Below are 17,183 nucleotides of genomic sequence, written 5' to 3' on the forward strand. Positions count from 1 at the left end.
CGGGTTTTCTTCCTCTCAAGTTCACGAATGTGTCATGTAGTATCATAAATGCAAAGATACGATAGAGAAAGGTGATCTTTTTTCTTTTTTTTAATCACGGGGTAACAGAGAAATCAAAACCGGATGTTGTCGTTTTATTCGTTTTGCCCGCTCTCCTTTACAGAGAGAGCAAAGCACTTGTGCCTTTCCTCCTGCACATTCCCTCCCTCTACAAACACACACCTCTGACTTCACCTGAAGCGTGAATTTCGTTGTTGACGAGGCTAAACTTTTTAAATCTGTGAACTGTGTTTCACTGTAATGTCTCCTGGACGGCTACACAAACAGCCTCGACACTGCGCGTGGTGACGCGAAGACACGACCCCGAGCTCATCGGTCACGGTTCAAACCCGGAGGCGAGACGGTCAATTAAATTTCGACGCTGCTTGGGGGCTCGCGTGCGCGCACACGCTCTCTCCCTGTCATACGGCTACTGCGCATACCTCTCAGATAAGCTGCACCAGGCTGAGTGTCAGTTACAGAGTACAGGCTCTCTTCCAGGCTTTCTGGCAGCAGTGAAGCAACGCTATGCCTCTGCCCACCGTCTCCCGACTGTTCAGGAGCGCGCTGAGGACTCAGCTGGTCTCTGTGGCTAATGTGACGACCAAACCTGCTAAACACACCGTAACTGCAGGGGTGAGTTCATATTCGTTCTGTGAGCTTTACATGCCTGAAGCAGGGGTCTTGTCCCGGCTGAAGTTGCAGAGGTTCTTAATTAATAGCAACAGGCTCAACTTCATCGCCCGCTCCTTCGCTTTATTAAACCTTAATAGCAGTTCTTCTGCATCACATACACACATATTAGCATGATATGATGGGCAACCTGCCTGTTTGACCAACTCTCTCTTACAAATAAGAAATTTCTTTTGCTTATTTACTGAATATTGTATATAAAATATCGAATAATTAAAAATAGCAAATGTAGGATATCTTTCGTTTCCTCGCGCCATTGTTTCACGGTGACTTGCAAGTCCAGTTTATTTTTAAGACTTTGATAAGTGCGCTACTATCTCGCCATTATTCCGCCTAATTCCAACACGTAGACCTGTGACAGCTGCGAATATGTGGGCCTAGTGCGCAGCGCACTACATTTGAAGACCGCGCACGGTCGTTTAATAAATGAAAGTGAAGCCGAACAAGCGTTTTGGTATTTTTCCACATTTAGACATAAGTTTGATAAAGTTGTCTAACAGCAGTAGCGGCAGAAACACTCGCAGCCGCGCTGAACGGGTGACTAACCTTGATGCAGGAAAGGTCAGACACAGAGAAGCATGCTTTTCAGAAAAGCACACAATATATAAAGAAATAACTGCATTTAGGGAAGAACAGCCTATTTCAGCTCACTGTGACGCTTTTAATGTCGCAGCGACACAATAAGCATGAAGTTATTGACAATGAAATGTTTGGTTTCATTTCGTCTCCAGGAAGGGCTTAATCATTAACTGGGGCAATGGTTGCATAGTTAAACACTGCCCGTGGATAAGGCCACGCGAGGGACAACTATGTTGATACCTCACAACATGTAGAACAACAACGTTTTCACATATTTAGATATATTAGATGTGTTTTAGCTCTTGTGGACGGATGGAACTGATACTTTTCTACAGCAAATATATTTCCTCTTAATACCACATTACAATTCATTTTTAGGGGGATTAGACAGTGATCGTGTTTATGCTGCCAAGTGATATGATTTGAGCCTGGGCAAAAGGCTAAAGCTAAGTGTGAAACAATAAATACCTGAAATAGAAATAACAAATAGACTTTCCAAAAAGACTCTTACAATTTATGTCTTTAGTTTTTGTCAAATTGGTCACATTTTTTTTTAACATAACCAACACAAGGAGGCACTGGTAAATATAATTAATGACTGGGATTTCTGTGTGATTTTGAGTCAAGTGTTTCTATTTTATTAACTCTAAGTAACTACTTAAACTAAGTCTGCAATTCTTTTTTAACACTTCCTTTTTCCTCTTCTTTTTTAATCAATGAAGTAAAACGGAGGTGTAAACAAACATTCAAAACCTAAAAAAGCAAAGCTGTAATAACTGTCGGTGTGGTTTTGTGTACCCCTCAGGAGCAGGTAATCGCTATGACGGCCCTTTTTGTGGCCATCTTGGGTCCCTCTGGCTGGGTACTGGCTCACCTGGAGGACTACAAGAAGAAGGAATAGAAGATGAGGTGGAAGACCAAACGCTCACATGAAGACCAGTCAGCACTCTCGTCCCTGTTCTTCACCAGCTGTTGAGATGACATGTTGATCTTCTCTTTCCAAATGGTTTTTGCACTGACTTGCGATAATATGTTCACATGTCCGCATACAAACATTATCAATAAATGCATGTTCAGTCCACAGAAAATGGGTGAATGTGTTTTTCTAGTGACAGAAACGACATAAGCCACACGTTTTAATCAGAATAACCATTTAGATGAAACTTTATTAATCCCTCAGGTGGGTTCCTCCGGGAAATTCAGTTTCCAGTAGCAAAGCACCGAAAGAAGTTGCATGTTACAGATACATTAAGGGAATGAGAGTAAGGATATAAGCATAAATACACCATATATACACATATATAGATACAGAATATATAATATGGATAAATAGGATTGCTCATTTGAGTGAGTATATTGCACAGTGATTATTGCACAGTCAAATATAAGGAAAAAAAGGTCCTCTTCTCTGCCACTGTCACCAGAGTGTCCAGCTTCATGCCGACCACAGAGCCAGCCTTCCTGATTAGTTTCTCCAGCCTGGATGAGTCCTTCTTTGCTGTGCTGCTCCCCCAGCACACCACAGCATAGAAAAGTACTCCTGTGACCACTGACTGGTAAAACATCCTCAGGAGCTTCCTGCAGATGTTGAAAGACCTCAGCCTCCTTTTCTTGCAGAATGTCAGAAAATACTCCAAGTCAAGGTTGCATGTCCTGATTTGTTGATTTCTCTGACAGATAACCATATTCTGTTCACACGAATGACATGAAACTGAGAATGGTGAAACTTCTGTTATAGTCTAAGTTTAATGGCTCATTTTGGGGGGATTTGAACTCGTGCAAATAAAAAACATGCTTAAAATTTGCTGGTATTTTGGAGACACTGGATTTCCATTTCTCCCACATATCAAATCAAATCACTTTTATTGTCACATCACATGTGCAGGCACACTGGCACAGCACATGCGAGTGAAATTCTTGTGCGCGAGCCCCACAAGCAACAGAGATGTGCAAACACAACAACACAAACGAGCAAAATACAAGAATGGCCAACCTGAAACTAATAAATATATGTACAATATATAATAGTGTATGCATTTCTGGATGTGTATACTAAATATTTTCCTACGTGTGTGTGTGTGTGTGTGTGTATACACATTTTTACAAATTAAATAGTAAAAAAAAAAAAAATAAATAATAATAATAATAATAATAATAAAATATATAAAATATACAGAGTTGAATATGTGCAAAACAAGTGGCATTTATATACAGTATGGAGTGCATAATGTTGAAGTTCCAGTAGTGAAGCTGAGGTGTCTATGACGTGTTCAGCAGTCTGATGGCCTGATGGAAGAAGCTGTCTCTCAGTCTGCTGGTACGGGACCGGATGCTGCAGAACCTCCTTCCTGATGGAAGCAGTCTGAACAGTTTATGGCTGGGGTGACTGGAGTCCTTGATGATCCTCCCCGCTTTCCTCAGGCAGCGCTTCCTGTAGATGTCTTGGAGGGAGAGAAGCTCACCTCCAATTATCCGTTCAGAGCACCGCACTACTCGCTGGAGAGCTTTGCAGTTGTAGGCGGTGCTGTTGCCATACCAGGTGGTGATGCATCCAGTGAGGATGCTCTCAATGGCACAGTGATAGAAGGTCCTGAGGATGCGGGGGCTCATGCCGAATCTTTTCAGTCTCCTGAGAAAGAAGAGGCGCTGCTGCGCCTTCTTCACTGTTTTGTTTGTGTGTACTGACCACGTAAGATCCTCAGCCAGATGTACACCAAGGAACCGGAAGCTGCTCACTCTCTCCACAGCAACGCCGCTGATGGTGATGGGGGTGTGTACTTCTCTGCACCTCCGGAAGTCCACTATCAACTCCTTTGTCTTTGCGACGTTGAGGGTGAGATGGTTGTCTTGACACCAGTGGGTCAGGGCGCTGACCTCCTCCCTGTAAGCCGTCTCATCACCGTTGGTGATAAGACCCACCACTGTAGTGTCGTCCGCAAACTTCACAATGATGTTGGAGCTGTTAGTGGCTGTGCAGTCGTAGGTGTAGAGTGAGTACAGGAGAGGGCTCAGTACACACCCCTGTGGAGCACCAGTGTTCAGTGTGATGGGCGATGAGGTGATGCTGCCCAGTCTGACCACCTGGTCAGACTGGGTCCAGAGGAACACAGGTGTTATAATGTGGTGTTCATCAGTTTTTATTTCTGCATTTAGATTTTAATTTGACTTTAGTCCCAGTTTAGTTTTCAGAGTGCCTTTTTCTAAATTTTGTTTAGTTACTTGTTTGAAATGTTTGAAGTTTTTATTAGTTTCACTTTTATTCTCTTTTGTCTGAGGAGGGATTGAAGAAATTCAGAGCAATTGTTAAAATAAAACAGTCACATAGATCCAGTCTGTTTTCATTTGGTTTTAGATCCACATAATGGCATTGCAGATGCAGCACTTGTGGAACAAATCTTAAAACAAAAACAAAAAAAACAGTGACATTTCCAATGCAAACAATTATATTCACTGTTACATTTGTCATTATGTGCGTCCCAGGATACTAATTAAGCACTTTTTACCCTTTTTATTAAGTTTGTATATTTCAATGAAAGCCACCAAAATGTTCCAGTTGTATGAATTATAGGATGCAGGTTTTACTTACTTCATGATATAAATCCTGCGCAACTGTGTAGTCACACTCAAAGCGAACACGTTTTTATTATTAAATGAGAAACCACACAAGGTTCAGCAAGGTTAGCGACCTACGACAAGCTTGTATAGGCTTCACCATCAGTCGTCATTCTGCAGTGTAGAGGAGACTGGGTGTACATTTTTTCTCTTTTTTATGCCGATTTTGTTTTTTTACATGCACAATACCATCAAAGCATAAATAAAATGTGTTTAAATAACATCAGCTTTCCCAACGTGTAGGTGGAGTGGACACTGCTCTTTCGGCTGTTCTCCAAACACCAGCAGTACTTCAGTGTGACCAGAAGGAGGCGCACTTAGTGTATGTTTGAATACCCCATCTGTCTACAGCAGTAAAACTGTTATTGTTAAATGACATTAACAGTGTGCTGTTAATAGTGTCCTGAGCTGAATAACTGTATTACAAAGTGGCGAAAGTAATATACCATCTCTTTACTGAAGTAAAAGGTAGAAGTCATTTTACAAAACAATGTTCAATATTTAGACAATATTAAAGCTACTTTATGAACTTATTACTACGTATTAAAATTATCTTAAGGCAATTTAACTCTTTGTAAAAAAAAAAAAACCTTTCAGTTATAAATTCTCTCTGTTCAACACATCATTGACTCCGTCTGTTAGGTTCAAAGTCAGCTTTGAGTAGCTTTTGTAAATAAACTATGCCTCCACCAACCCAGTCGATACTTGATCAAACTGCAATCTGGGTCTTTTGGATACTGGGTTAATAGCTATGGATCTTTGTCATGTTCATGCAGTTTTAATCGTTTTTGAACTGGGAGAGGTCCAGTGCCCTGCTGTGGAGCGTGGGGAGGGTAAATCTTAAACATAGAGTGCATCCAGAAAGCATTCATGGATCTTCGCTTGCTCCACATTTTTTCATGTTACAATCTTATTCCAAAATGGATTTAAATCATTTTTCACCTTAAAAATTGTACACACAGCAACGACAAAGTGAAAAAAGCTTGCTTAAAATTGTTGCAAATGTATTACTAAAAAATTACACTCACACTTACAAATATTATATATGCATATATATATATATATAGGCAGACACATGTATTTTGGGGGAGTTTCTCCCATTCTTCTTCGCAGAACCTCTCAAGCTCTATCACATTGGATGGGGAGCATCGGTGCATGGCCATTTTCAGGTAGACTGGATTCAAGTCTGAGCTCTGGCTGAGGCACTTAGCCTAAAAGACATTAGGCTAAGGCACTAAAGGACATTCACAGAGTGGTCCCAAAGCCATTCTTTGTTATCTTGGCTGTGTTAAGGGTTGTTTGTCTGTTAGAAGCTAGATCTTCACCACAATCTGATGTCCAGAGTGCTCTGGAGCAGGGTATCATTAAGGATATCTCTGTACATGGCGACATTCATCTTTCCCTTGACCCTTACTGGTCTCCCAGTTCTATTTTGCAAGGACTAGAAATACTTGTGTGTATTTCCATTTTGGTTTTTGGGACGGTCATTTACTACTTTTGTGTGTAGAATTTTGAGGTGAAAAATTAATTTAATCCATTTTTGAATAAGCATGACATGTAACATGACAAAATGTGGAACAAGTGAAGCTCTATGAGCACGAACTCTGGATGTGCTATAATCCACATAAATGACCAAAGATTTTCAAGCAAAACATTGCATTGGAACAAGATGATCTATTGGATTCACCTATAGGGCCAGAGGCAGGGTACACCCTGGACAGGCCGCCAGTCTGTTGCAGGGCTAACAGAGACAGACAACCATTCACACCTATGGGCAATTTAGAGTTCCCAATTCACCTAACCCCACTTACTGCATGCCTTTGGACTGAACCTTCTGACAAAATTTTAAAAACAAATTAAATGTTAACTTGCATATAGGAGTGTGAATTTGCATCATGTTTGCTACATCAGGCAATTTATTCCTTAAAGATGTAGAATGCAGTTTATTTTGTTTTGGGTGGGGGTGAGACTTTTACACTGTGGAAGTCACAAAAGCTCAGGTATCAAATACACTTGGTTTTAAAGAGTCATGGAGACCTTGCCAGGATTGGGTTGAACTCCCTTTATGTCTTTTTAATTGACTTAATTCTTCATGGTACAGATCAAACAAACATTGAATCTATGCCATGGAAACATTCCTCAGAGATTTTGGTCCATATTGACCCAAACTGATAGCATCCTGCAGTTGCTGCGGTTTTGTCAGATACATATCCATGTCCTGAATCTGTCGCTCCATTGCATCCAAAGGTGCACTATTAAATTGAGATCTGGTGATTGTGGAGACCACCTAACACAATGAACTCATTGTCACATTCAAGAAACCAGTTTGAGATAATCTGTGCTTTATAACATGGTGTATTATTACACTGGAAGTGGTCATCAAAAGATGGATAAACTGTGGCCACAAAGGGAACAATGCAGCAACAATGCTTAGTAGGTTGTGCCCCAACCTACAAAAGACAAAAAAACGTTAAGACACTAACAATTTAGTTGTGTTACGGCCCTAGCTGGGCCTCCTGATACTGCCCTTGTGTGGGTGTGGTGTTTTTCTCCGCCTCCTCCTCTTTTGCTCCACCCCCCGTCTCTCTCTTGCTCTTCTCTCTCCCCAGGACACAGCTGCTGCTCATTGGACTCATTTACCACCTGGGCCCAGTCAGCAATCACCTCTCGGAGGTCATATAAGCTGGGGATGAGCTGTGAACAGGGTGTCGTGTGTGTGGTTAACCTGCTCAAAGTGTGGAGTTGTGGAACCAGCATAGCTGCTTTGCGTGAGTAGTGTGGGCTTGTGAGCCTTGGCAGCAGCAAAGCCAACTGCTGTTAGTGACAGGGTGAGCTTGTGGGCCCCTGGAAGTACCTCCTCGTGGTGTGGAGTTTTTGTTTGGCAGCAGCAAAGCCAACTGCTGTTAGTGACAGGGTGAGCTTGTGGGCCCCTGGAAGTACCTCCTCGTGGTGTGGAGTTTTTGTTTGGTTGTTGTGTTCTTTGTTGTTGCAACCCTTTTTCTCTTTTTCCAAGTGTTATTGGTAAAACGGCGTTGCCGGCTCTTTATGTTAAGATGATCTATAATAAAGACTATTTTATTTACTGAAAACACTGGTCTGTTTTCCTTTCATTCTGTTCTGGACTCATTTGTTACTAGTCCCCTCACTCACATGCCTAGACCCTTTCGGGGGGAACGTAACAAGTTGAAACATCTATCATGAAACTATTAACCACGGGTTCCTTATTTCCTCTAATAAATGTAAGCTTTAAACCCTTTAAATCAGAACATATACAGCCCATGAATGTGTGAAATATCTTGCTCTGTTCTAGCATTAACCTGACATCTCTAATTGTATCCCGTCATCGAGTTTGCCTGGTGTTTCTGACAGTGTGACTGTCCATCAGATTTGGCATTCTGACACCACATCTCCTTATTGTAAAAAACCATCCCAGCACTCAAGTGGTTAAAGTGTTCGACTAACCTGCATTAAGGCCTGTATGCAGGCCTGTTTCTGGCAGGAAAAAAACAAAACACTAAAATGTGAGGAATAATTAGAAATAAATAACTGAAATATCTAAAAATCACATCCAAGTGGAAACTATTAAATGCAAAAATATTCAAGGGAAAACAAATGTCTACAATCATGAAAAAGAAAGTACACCCTCTTTTAATTCTAAGAAATAAATAATTAGCAGGTACATACCAGGCATTAAAATTAGGTAAATACAGCCACTGATTAACTAGCAAAATATGACATATACAGTGTCACTATTATTTATTTTCCACATTGTGGAACATTGTATAAAAAGCTAAGTACACCCCACGGTCCCATAGGTTGTAGAACCACATGCAGCAGCAATGACTGAAAGTAATTGTTTTGTTTCTGAATATTAGCCTCTTACATCATTGTGGAGAATTTTGGCCTACCCTCCTTTACAATGTTGCTTCAGTTCATTGAGGTTTTCAGGTGTTCATTTATATACCACTCTCTTAAGAGTGCCACATTATTTCAACTGGGTTAAGGTCTGTACCTTGATTCTTTTGTTTTTTGCCATTCTGTTGCTGTGCTTTTTACCATTGTCTTTTTTCATGACCAAGTTTCAACCAAGCATGATGGTTGAGCAGAAGGCCTATAATGATTTCAGATGGAATGCCCCTGCTGGACATCAGTTCGATTTTATTTATATAGCTCCTCATGGCACATTCTACAGTAAACGAAACACCCTACAATAATTAAAAACAAACAAACAAACAAACAAACAAACACAGAACACCCCAACAATCGTAGGACCCTCGTTGAGCAAGTGGTTTGGTGATAATGGGGAGGAAAAATTCCCCTTTAACAGGAAGAAAAAACTGTCAGAAACATGCTCACAACCAGTTGGGGTGAGGGGAGGAAAACAAAATGAGGACATGCTGTAAAAGACAGAGATTAATAATAACTAAGGATTAAATGCAGATTGGTGCATAAACAGAATAATAAGGTGAGTGAAGAAGAAACAAAGGAAAAAAATGCATCATGGGAAGCCCGCAGACACCTAGGAATATTGGAATATACAGTGGGGCAAAAAAGTATTTAGTCAGCCACCGATTGTGCAAGTTGCCCCACCTAAAATGATGACAGAGGTCAGTAATTTGCACCAGAGGTACACTTCAACTGTGAGAGACAGAATGTGAAAAAAAAATCCATGAATCCACATGGTAGGATTTGTAAAGAATTTATTCGTAAATCAGGGTGGAAAATAAGTATTTGGTCAATAACAAAAATACAACTCAATACTTTGTAACATAACCTTTGTTGGCAATAACAGAGGTCAAACGTTTACTATAGGTCTTTACCAGGTTTGCACACACAGTAGCTGGTATTTTGGCCCATTCCTCCATGCAGATCTTCTCGAGAGCAGTGATGTTTTGGGGCTGTCGCCGAGCAACACGGACTTTCAACTCCCGCCACAGATTTTCTATGGGGTTGAGGTCTGGAGACTGGCTAGGCCACTCCAGGACTTTCAAATGCTTCTTACGGAGCCACTCCTTTGTTGCCCGGGCGGTGTGTTTTGGATCATTGTCATGTTGGAAGACCCAGCCTCGTTTCATCTTCAAAGTTCTCACTGATGGAAGGAGGTTTTGGCTCAAAATCTCACGATACATGGCCCCATTCATTCTGTCCTTAACACGGATCAGTCGTCCTGTCCCCTTGGCAGAAAAACAGCCCCATAGCATGATGTTTCCACCCCCATGCTTCACAGTAGGTATGGTGTTCTTGGGATGCAACTCAGTATTCTTCTTCCTCCAAACACGACGAGTTGAGTTTATACCAAAAAGTTCTACTTTGGTTTCATCTGACCACATGACATTCTCCCAATCCTCTGCTGTATCATCCATGTGCTCTCTGGCAAACTTCAGACGGGCCTGGACATGCACTGGCTTCAGCAGCGGAACACGTCTGGCACTGCGGGATTTGATTCCCTGCCGTTGTAGTGTGTTACTGATGGTGACCTTTGTTACTTTGGTCCCAGCTCTCTGCAGGTCATTCACCAGGTCCCCCCGTGTGGTTCTGGGATCTTTGCTCACCGTTCTCATGATCATTTTGACCCCACGGGATGAGATCTTGTGTGGAGCCCCAGATCGAGGGAGATTATCAGTGGTCTTGTATGTCTTCCATTTTCTGATGATTGCTCCCACAGTTGATTTTTTCACACCAAGCTGCTTGCCTATTGTAGATTCACTCTTCCCAGTCTGGTGCAGGTCTACAATACTTTTCCTGGTGTCCTTCGAAAGCTCTTTGGTCTTGGCCATGGCGGAGTTTGGAGTCTGACTGTTTGAGGCTGTGGACAGGTGTCTTTTATACAGATGATGAGTTCAAACAGGTGCCATTCATACAGGTAACGAGTGGGGGACAGAAAAGCTTCTTACAGAAGACGTTACAGGTCTGTGAGAGCCAGAGATTTTCCTTGTTTGAGGTGACCAAATACTTATTTTCCACCCTGATTTACGAATAAATTCTTTACAAATCCTACCATGTGGATTCATGGATTTTTTTTCACATTCTGTCTCTCACAGTTGAAGTGTACCTCTGGTGCAAATTACTGACCTCTGTCATCATTTTAAGTGGGGGAACTTGCACAATCGGTGGCTGACTAAATACTTTTTTGCCCCACTGTAACTAAGGAAGGATTCAGATTCACCTGATTCAGCCCCAACTATGTGCTTTTTTTAAAAAGGAAAGTTTTAAGCTTAATTTTAAAAGTGGAGAGGGCTCCAAAACTGAGCTGGTTTCACAGAAAAGAAGCCTGAACCCTATGAAACAGGATATTGAAAGAAAGCTGTCCTATATATTTGTTTAATGTGCACATTTAAGGATCTATCCTAGTCAAAAATGACTTACAGATTCCTCACAGTGTTACTGGAAGACAAGGTAATGCCACCCAGAGTAAGCATACGTGTATAATGTAAACAGAAGTGGTTCTAGCATGGAACCATGTGGAACTCCATAATTAACCTTAGTGTGAGAAGAAGACTCCACTTACATGACCAAATGGGAGCATATTAGACAGATGATTCAAACCACCGCAGTATAGTACCTTTAATATCTACATCATGCACTAAATGTTGTAATAAAAAATAAAATATATTATGGTCAACAGTATTAAACGATCCACTGAGGTCTTGCAGGACAAGCAGAAATCATTTAATATGTAACAGGAGACTTTAGCTGTCATCTTTACTGTACAGCAAGTAATTATCAAAAAAAAGCCAGACTTACCAAACAGTCAGTTATTAAAAATAGTAAAATGCGTTATAAGATTGGAGTTATGCCCAGTAATACATTTATTGCACTGTTTTACCTGTACAAGCTAAAAACCTTGAACGTGTGAGTATAAATATTATGACTCGAGTCAGGCATTCAGCAGTCACCCTTGGTTTTTGTAACTGGGATGTGATAAGCACGAGGTGGATGTGACTGAGAACCTGAAGGAACTCGTGCATTTTCTCAGAGTGGGCAGAACCAGATTTCTTGGAACCAGTGGAAAAGGCTCCTGCTAACAATTTAAGAAGAGCATCTTTAAGGCACTTTCATGGCTTGGCTTCATTTTGAAAACTTATAACATCATATACAGTCTATAGCAAGGTGCAGATATGCTAAATGTCAATAATAGTTAAACCTTGTGTGGACTCCAGTCAAAACTATAGATAAACAAAGTAAATTAAGAGAGAGTCATCCTTTGGAAATGGCTTAGACATCTTAGTGGCTTTCTTGACCTTTTCCTGCCTGCTTGAGGAGACCTTTGAATCTTTTTTTTTTCTTTTTGTACAGGATTGTGAGTCAGTCTTCAACTTTTTTTTGCTTTATGCAATTAATATTATATTAGGACCAATTAGATGGACCTGTAGGGTCCACAGCTCATTTACTGGTCTGAGCCCCTAGAGCCCTATATAGTGTACAGAGGTTGAAGAAGCTTCTGACCATATCACACCTCATTCCTGTAAAAAAAAAATACATTTCTTCCATCTTAATTACTTGTGACATAGTTACTTATATATACACACAGTAAACATAATGACTTGTGTTTTACTTGTAGAGTTTACTGTAAATGCACCTCTCGGATACCAAAATCAACCAAAAAGCTGTCACAATGTGGAAACTTATACATGCACATTTAGTGCAGAAAATTATTTATATTTAATCATAAAGACTGAAAATGTACAAAGACCTGGAAACAATTTTGAATATATACAAATCAGTTCATTGTTACAAAATAACCCTTAAAAACACACTATCATTCAAAGAGCTAAAAGATTAAAAACGTATCACTTTCTGTTGATTTAGCAATCTGATAATCTTCGCCCTCCTCCATCAAGCCTAAAGACAGAACAATCAAGGTGAACAGAGAAGCTCTGAAGACACAGGCTGCATTTTCAGGGCTATGAACTTAACAATCAGCTTTATAACAGCATCTCCACTGTATCCCTGTGTGAAAGATAAGCTGAGAGGAATAGAGGGAGACATATAGGTGCTTCTAACCAACCTGGAAGTATTATTATTAACACACAGGCAGTCAAAAAAAAATGTCAACCAAAAACACCAGAGAGAACCCAAGGAGCAGCAGGACAAAGAATTAAGGAAAGATAGCCCTGAAGATAAACACCACTTTGGAAAGTAGAAAATAGAAATTAAGGCCTCAAGAGAAAAAGCATTAACCTTGCATATAACCATTATCTCCCCATTTTAACAGTACAACAGCCCATCTGCTGTTCTATCTCTATGCAGTCACTCTGGCAGAGAAATGTGCATGCATGCGCACATGCACGCACGCTCTCTCTCACACACACACACACACACACACACACACACACACACACGTGTGCGCACAAACGTACACACGCTCTCACACAGCCCCTGAGAGAGGTTAGTGTCATCCTGCTGCTGAACTGCTCTGCTAACTCGAGAACAGCATATTGCTGCTTTCACATTACGTTTGAAAGCGCAGACTCCTAAACTGAGAATTTCAGCTCGACACCTGACTTTAGAAAAAACTTGGGACAATGCTAAGTAACTTTCATTGGATGTAGTATGGGGAGGCCTGGATGTGAATGTAGCAACATGCTGTCCTACAGTCAATATCATACAAATGATTTAACACCTAGAGCATTCAGTGCTGTATAGCGTACACTCCATCAATTTACACATTGCCTTTCTCTTGATAGTTGAGAAAAAAAATCCACCCATAGAAAATGACATCACAACCCAGACTGGACTGTTCTTGCCAGTATTCACCAGAAAGTCCACATCAAACTTAGCACTGCTAAAGGGTTGCAAGTATCCTGAGGAAGGAGATGAGGAGAACACAAAACGACTGCCCGACACCAAACACCAGCGCCTCCAAAGATATCATCGTCTTCCCTGCTGCCTTGTACACACCTGCTATGGCTGCACCTAAAAAAAGAAAAGAAAGAAAGAAAATTATTAAGCGTGTGTGTTTTCCAATTTGGCTTCTGACTTACTGATAAGCAGAGCTCTGCCGACAAACCACCTTTTGGCCTGCTGACCTCCTGATATAAGCAACAATTAATCAGAACCTCACACTTGGGGTCTGAATGTAAGGCTTGACTACTGCAAAAATCATAATAACCATTAGTTTGGTCAATGTATTCACTACATATCATTATTATTCATTATCTAAAATTTCAAGAAGTTATTGTACTTACAATCATGTTTTCTTTTGGGGTTTTCTGAGCTTTAAATAGAAAGAGTTGTGGGTTGTTGGGTATTCAGGGTTGCCTGGTACAGCTCATGCCCTAATTAGGGGATGTTTGTAACCATAAACATTGTCCCGTAAGGGCAGCCTGTGTGTGTCTCAGTGTAAGATTCTTGGATGTCATAAAATAGTCCTAGTTTCTTCCATTTCTGCTGTCAGGTGAGCAGACCAGAGAGGGGAAGGTACGGACGACAACACGTTATGTTACTGTCAGATGTGAGAGAAAGTGGGGCATGGATGATTTAGCCTACCATCATCAGGGGAAACAGGTGGATTAATATCAAATTTGCAACTGAATGTAGACTGTGTCACTTCTTAAAGAAAATCTAATTAGATTTTTACTGAATTAATAATAATAATAATAAAAAGAATATCCCTAGTTCTCTTAATCTTTTCACTGTAATAATAATAATAATGCACTTTTTTTAAGAATATGCATTTACTTTGTTTAAATTTGTTATCACGACTTGTCCAATCAGGATTTTGTGCGTTTGCTTATTGAGACTCGTGAATCACCTGCCTTCAAAATTAAATGAATAAACATTGCAGTAATATCCATTTTGAACTTCAGAATAACATATGGCTATCAGACACCTCCGAAGTCATTAAAATAAGACACTACAAGTAGCACTGAAAATATTGAAGACTTAACAACTAAACATGAACAAAAACTACAGTGAAACAAGCAAATGCACTCTGGAAACTAACTCAAGCTTAAGTGACTGACTTGGGAAACATTAAATAAAAGTTCAGGAGAAAATACAGAACTTATCATCTATTATGAATCTTAAAAACTGCAAAATTTCCTGATGCTTTGATCCATCTTAAGATTCAGTATTTCATTAAGAACCATTGTGGTGTGCTCACAACCCAATTCAGCTACAGCGATACTAATTTACACATTGAGTCCTATTTGTAAACACTTGAGATTGAGACTAGTAGACCCACACACTGTGGAAGCTTAAATGAACTGGCTGCATACTGAACAGGTTTCCAGCAGCACTGCTCAGTGATGGTCCAATTCATTCGGTTCTTTTACATTGGGGAAAACACAAAGGCATCTGCCTAGCATGCAATACATCCCTCGTATGAGATCAGGCTCAGACGGACACAAGTTCATGTCCTCCTGTGTGGACTAATCTGCTGTGGTGATACTTAGGAAACAAGGAAGCATCTGAAAATACCTTCTATTTTATAATATGCGGGTATACAAATCTTTTTAATAAATGCTGAAATAAATGTAATCACAAATAGTTATATCATTCATTTTAAAAAATTCAAAAATACATACATTAAAACAACAACAGCACATGCAGGTAAAAGGCTTACTAGTTAGGACTCCCCCAAACACTGGTCCCACAATGCCCATGAGGAGGATCGCAATGGGCATGAACCGGGCAAATTTGTGCTGGCGCAGTGAGGCTAGGGACAGTAAAGCTGCAGGCAGGTGGAACACAAGAGAGGAGACCGCTGCCCACAGAAACACGCCATACCACATCTCTGGGAAAACACAATTATACAGTTATGCATCTCTTCATGCCAATCAGTGAACATACTACATAACCACGAATGTATTTATTTGATTTATTTCCATAGGGGTGACAGTGGTTCACTGAAAAAACATGACAATGATGTTGAATCCTTAATGAGGACCAGTTTGTGACTTGACTAAACATTGAGGAGAACTCTAGATCTTCATTGTTTAACAACTAGTAACACACCAACGCAAAATGATTGCTGTGTTCAGTGTCACAGAAAAATAACTCTGGCAGAACACCAGCGCACATTTCATTTGTCAAATCTACATAGAGACTGAAGACACTACTCAATGGTCATACCCTAAGAGCCATGACCAGTGGAATTTAACAGTATCATTTACACAGGTCTTCAACACTAGAGACTCTCAAATTACAAAACAATATGCAGACTTCTGACTACCCAACAATCGCTTAGACAAAGTAGAAGTTAGCTAGCTTCACCAACTACTCCAACAACATTGCGTATAAACTAGCCTCTAGCTAATGACCCATAGTGACAGGTTCTGTTCGCAGTACATTTTAAATGGCTTCTTTTTCAGTCAAATACTTTAGCATAGGTAGACAGCAAAGACATAAAGACTAGCTGAAAAGCTACCAAACATTAGCCCACCTGAGAAGTCGCTGAGAGATGTGTCATTGCCTCGGTTTGTACTATTTTTTCTCGGCACCAAATTCAAACCGAGTATTTGCTGGACAAAGCCTATTTCGTTGTACCTATCCTGCATGTCTCATAACAAAATAGACACTGCATACAGCAAAGATGGCCTACAGACGCGAAAAACCATTAAAGTTGGTTGGTGAACCTGACGCACCACTAACTAGCGTCAGGTTAGCTAGCAAGAGCTAACCAAGCTGCTGTTTTGACGTAGATGGGAGGATTTTACCCAGAGTGCAGTCTGTCAGGCAACGCACTCCTACCAGTGCAAAGATCGAGCTATTATACAACTAACAATTAAACTAATAATAACCATTTAATGTTCAATCGATATTCGTCTTTATTGATTGGGGGGGTGTCGTTATAGCAGCTTTTATTCGGACATAGATTCTGTGATGATAGGAAGGCACATTAAGACCACAATTTTTTATATTCTTTGGCAGCATAGTACATTTTTGAGTAGTTTGTAATAGATGACTTGTAAATCTTATGCTATTTCAATGTTAACATTTCATCTGTTGATTATAAGTTCTTGTGTGTAAGCAGGTTTAGTGTGGTTTCTTCCACGTGTATGTCGCTTGGGGGCAGTGTTCAAATAATGCAGCAGAGAAACAACCATGGAGGCTCCTCTCATCCTCATCGTTTGTGTATATTACGCACACACCACAACTTCCGGAGCGAAATAACCGTTAGGAGGATGGTTTGAAGCCGCGTAGGAAAACTCAAGTTTTCGGTTTTAAAACCGGCACAATGACAAAGGCGTGTTTATCATTTACACTGGAAGCACAAGTGTGTCATGTGGTCTGACATGAGCAATTAAACACTGCAA

At 40.5% G+C, this 17,183-nt stretch overlaps 1 protein-coding gene across 1 annotated transcript; it reads right to left on the minus strand.

Annotated features, from left to right (window-relative positions):
• Nucleotides 1-12,467: 12,467 nt before the first annotated feature.
• Nucleotides 12,468-16,628, minus strand: tmem170a (transmembrane protein 170A). Its single transcript, XM_026174836.2, has 3 exons — nt 16,310-16,628; nt 15,491-15,661; nt 12,468-13,839 (listed from the first exon to the last, which is right to left on the minus strand). Exons 1-3 carry the CDS (start codon nt 16,422-16,424, stop codon nt 13,709-13,711), a joined length of 417 nt encoding a protein of 138 aa, XP_026030621.1. The 5' UTR covers nt 16,425-16,628; the 3' UTR covers nt 12,468-13,708.
• Nucleotides 16,629-17,183: the final 555 nt, after the last annotated feature.

This window comes from Astatotilapia calliptera, chromosome 7 (genome assembly GCF_964374335.1).
Source record: "Astatotilapia calliptera chromosome 7, fAstCal68.1, whole genome shotgun sequence".
NCBI classification, from domain to species: domain Eukaryota; kingdom Metazoa; phylum Chordata; class Actinopteri; order Cichliformes; family Cichlidae; genus Astatotilapia; species Astatotilapia calliptera.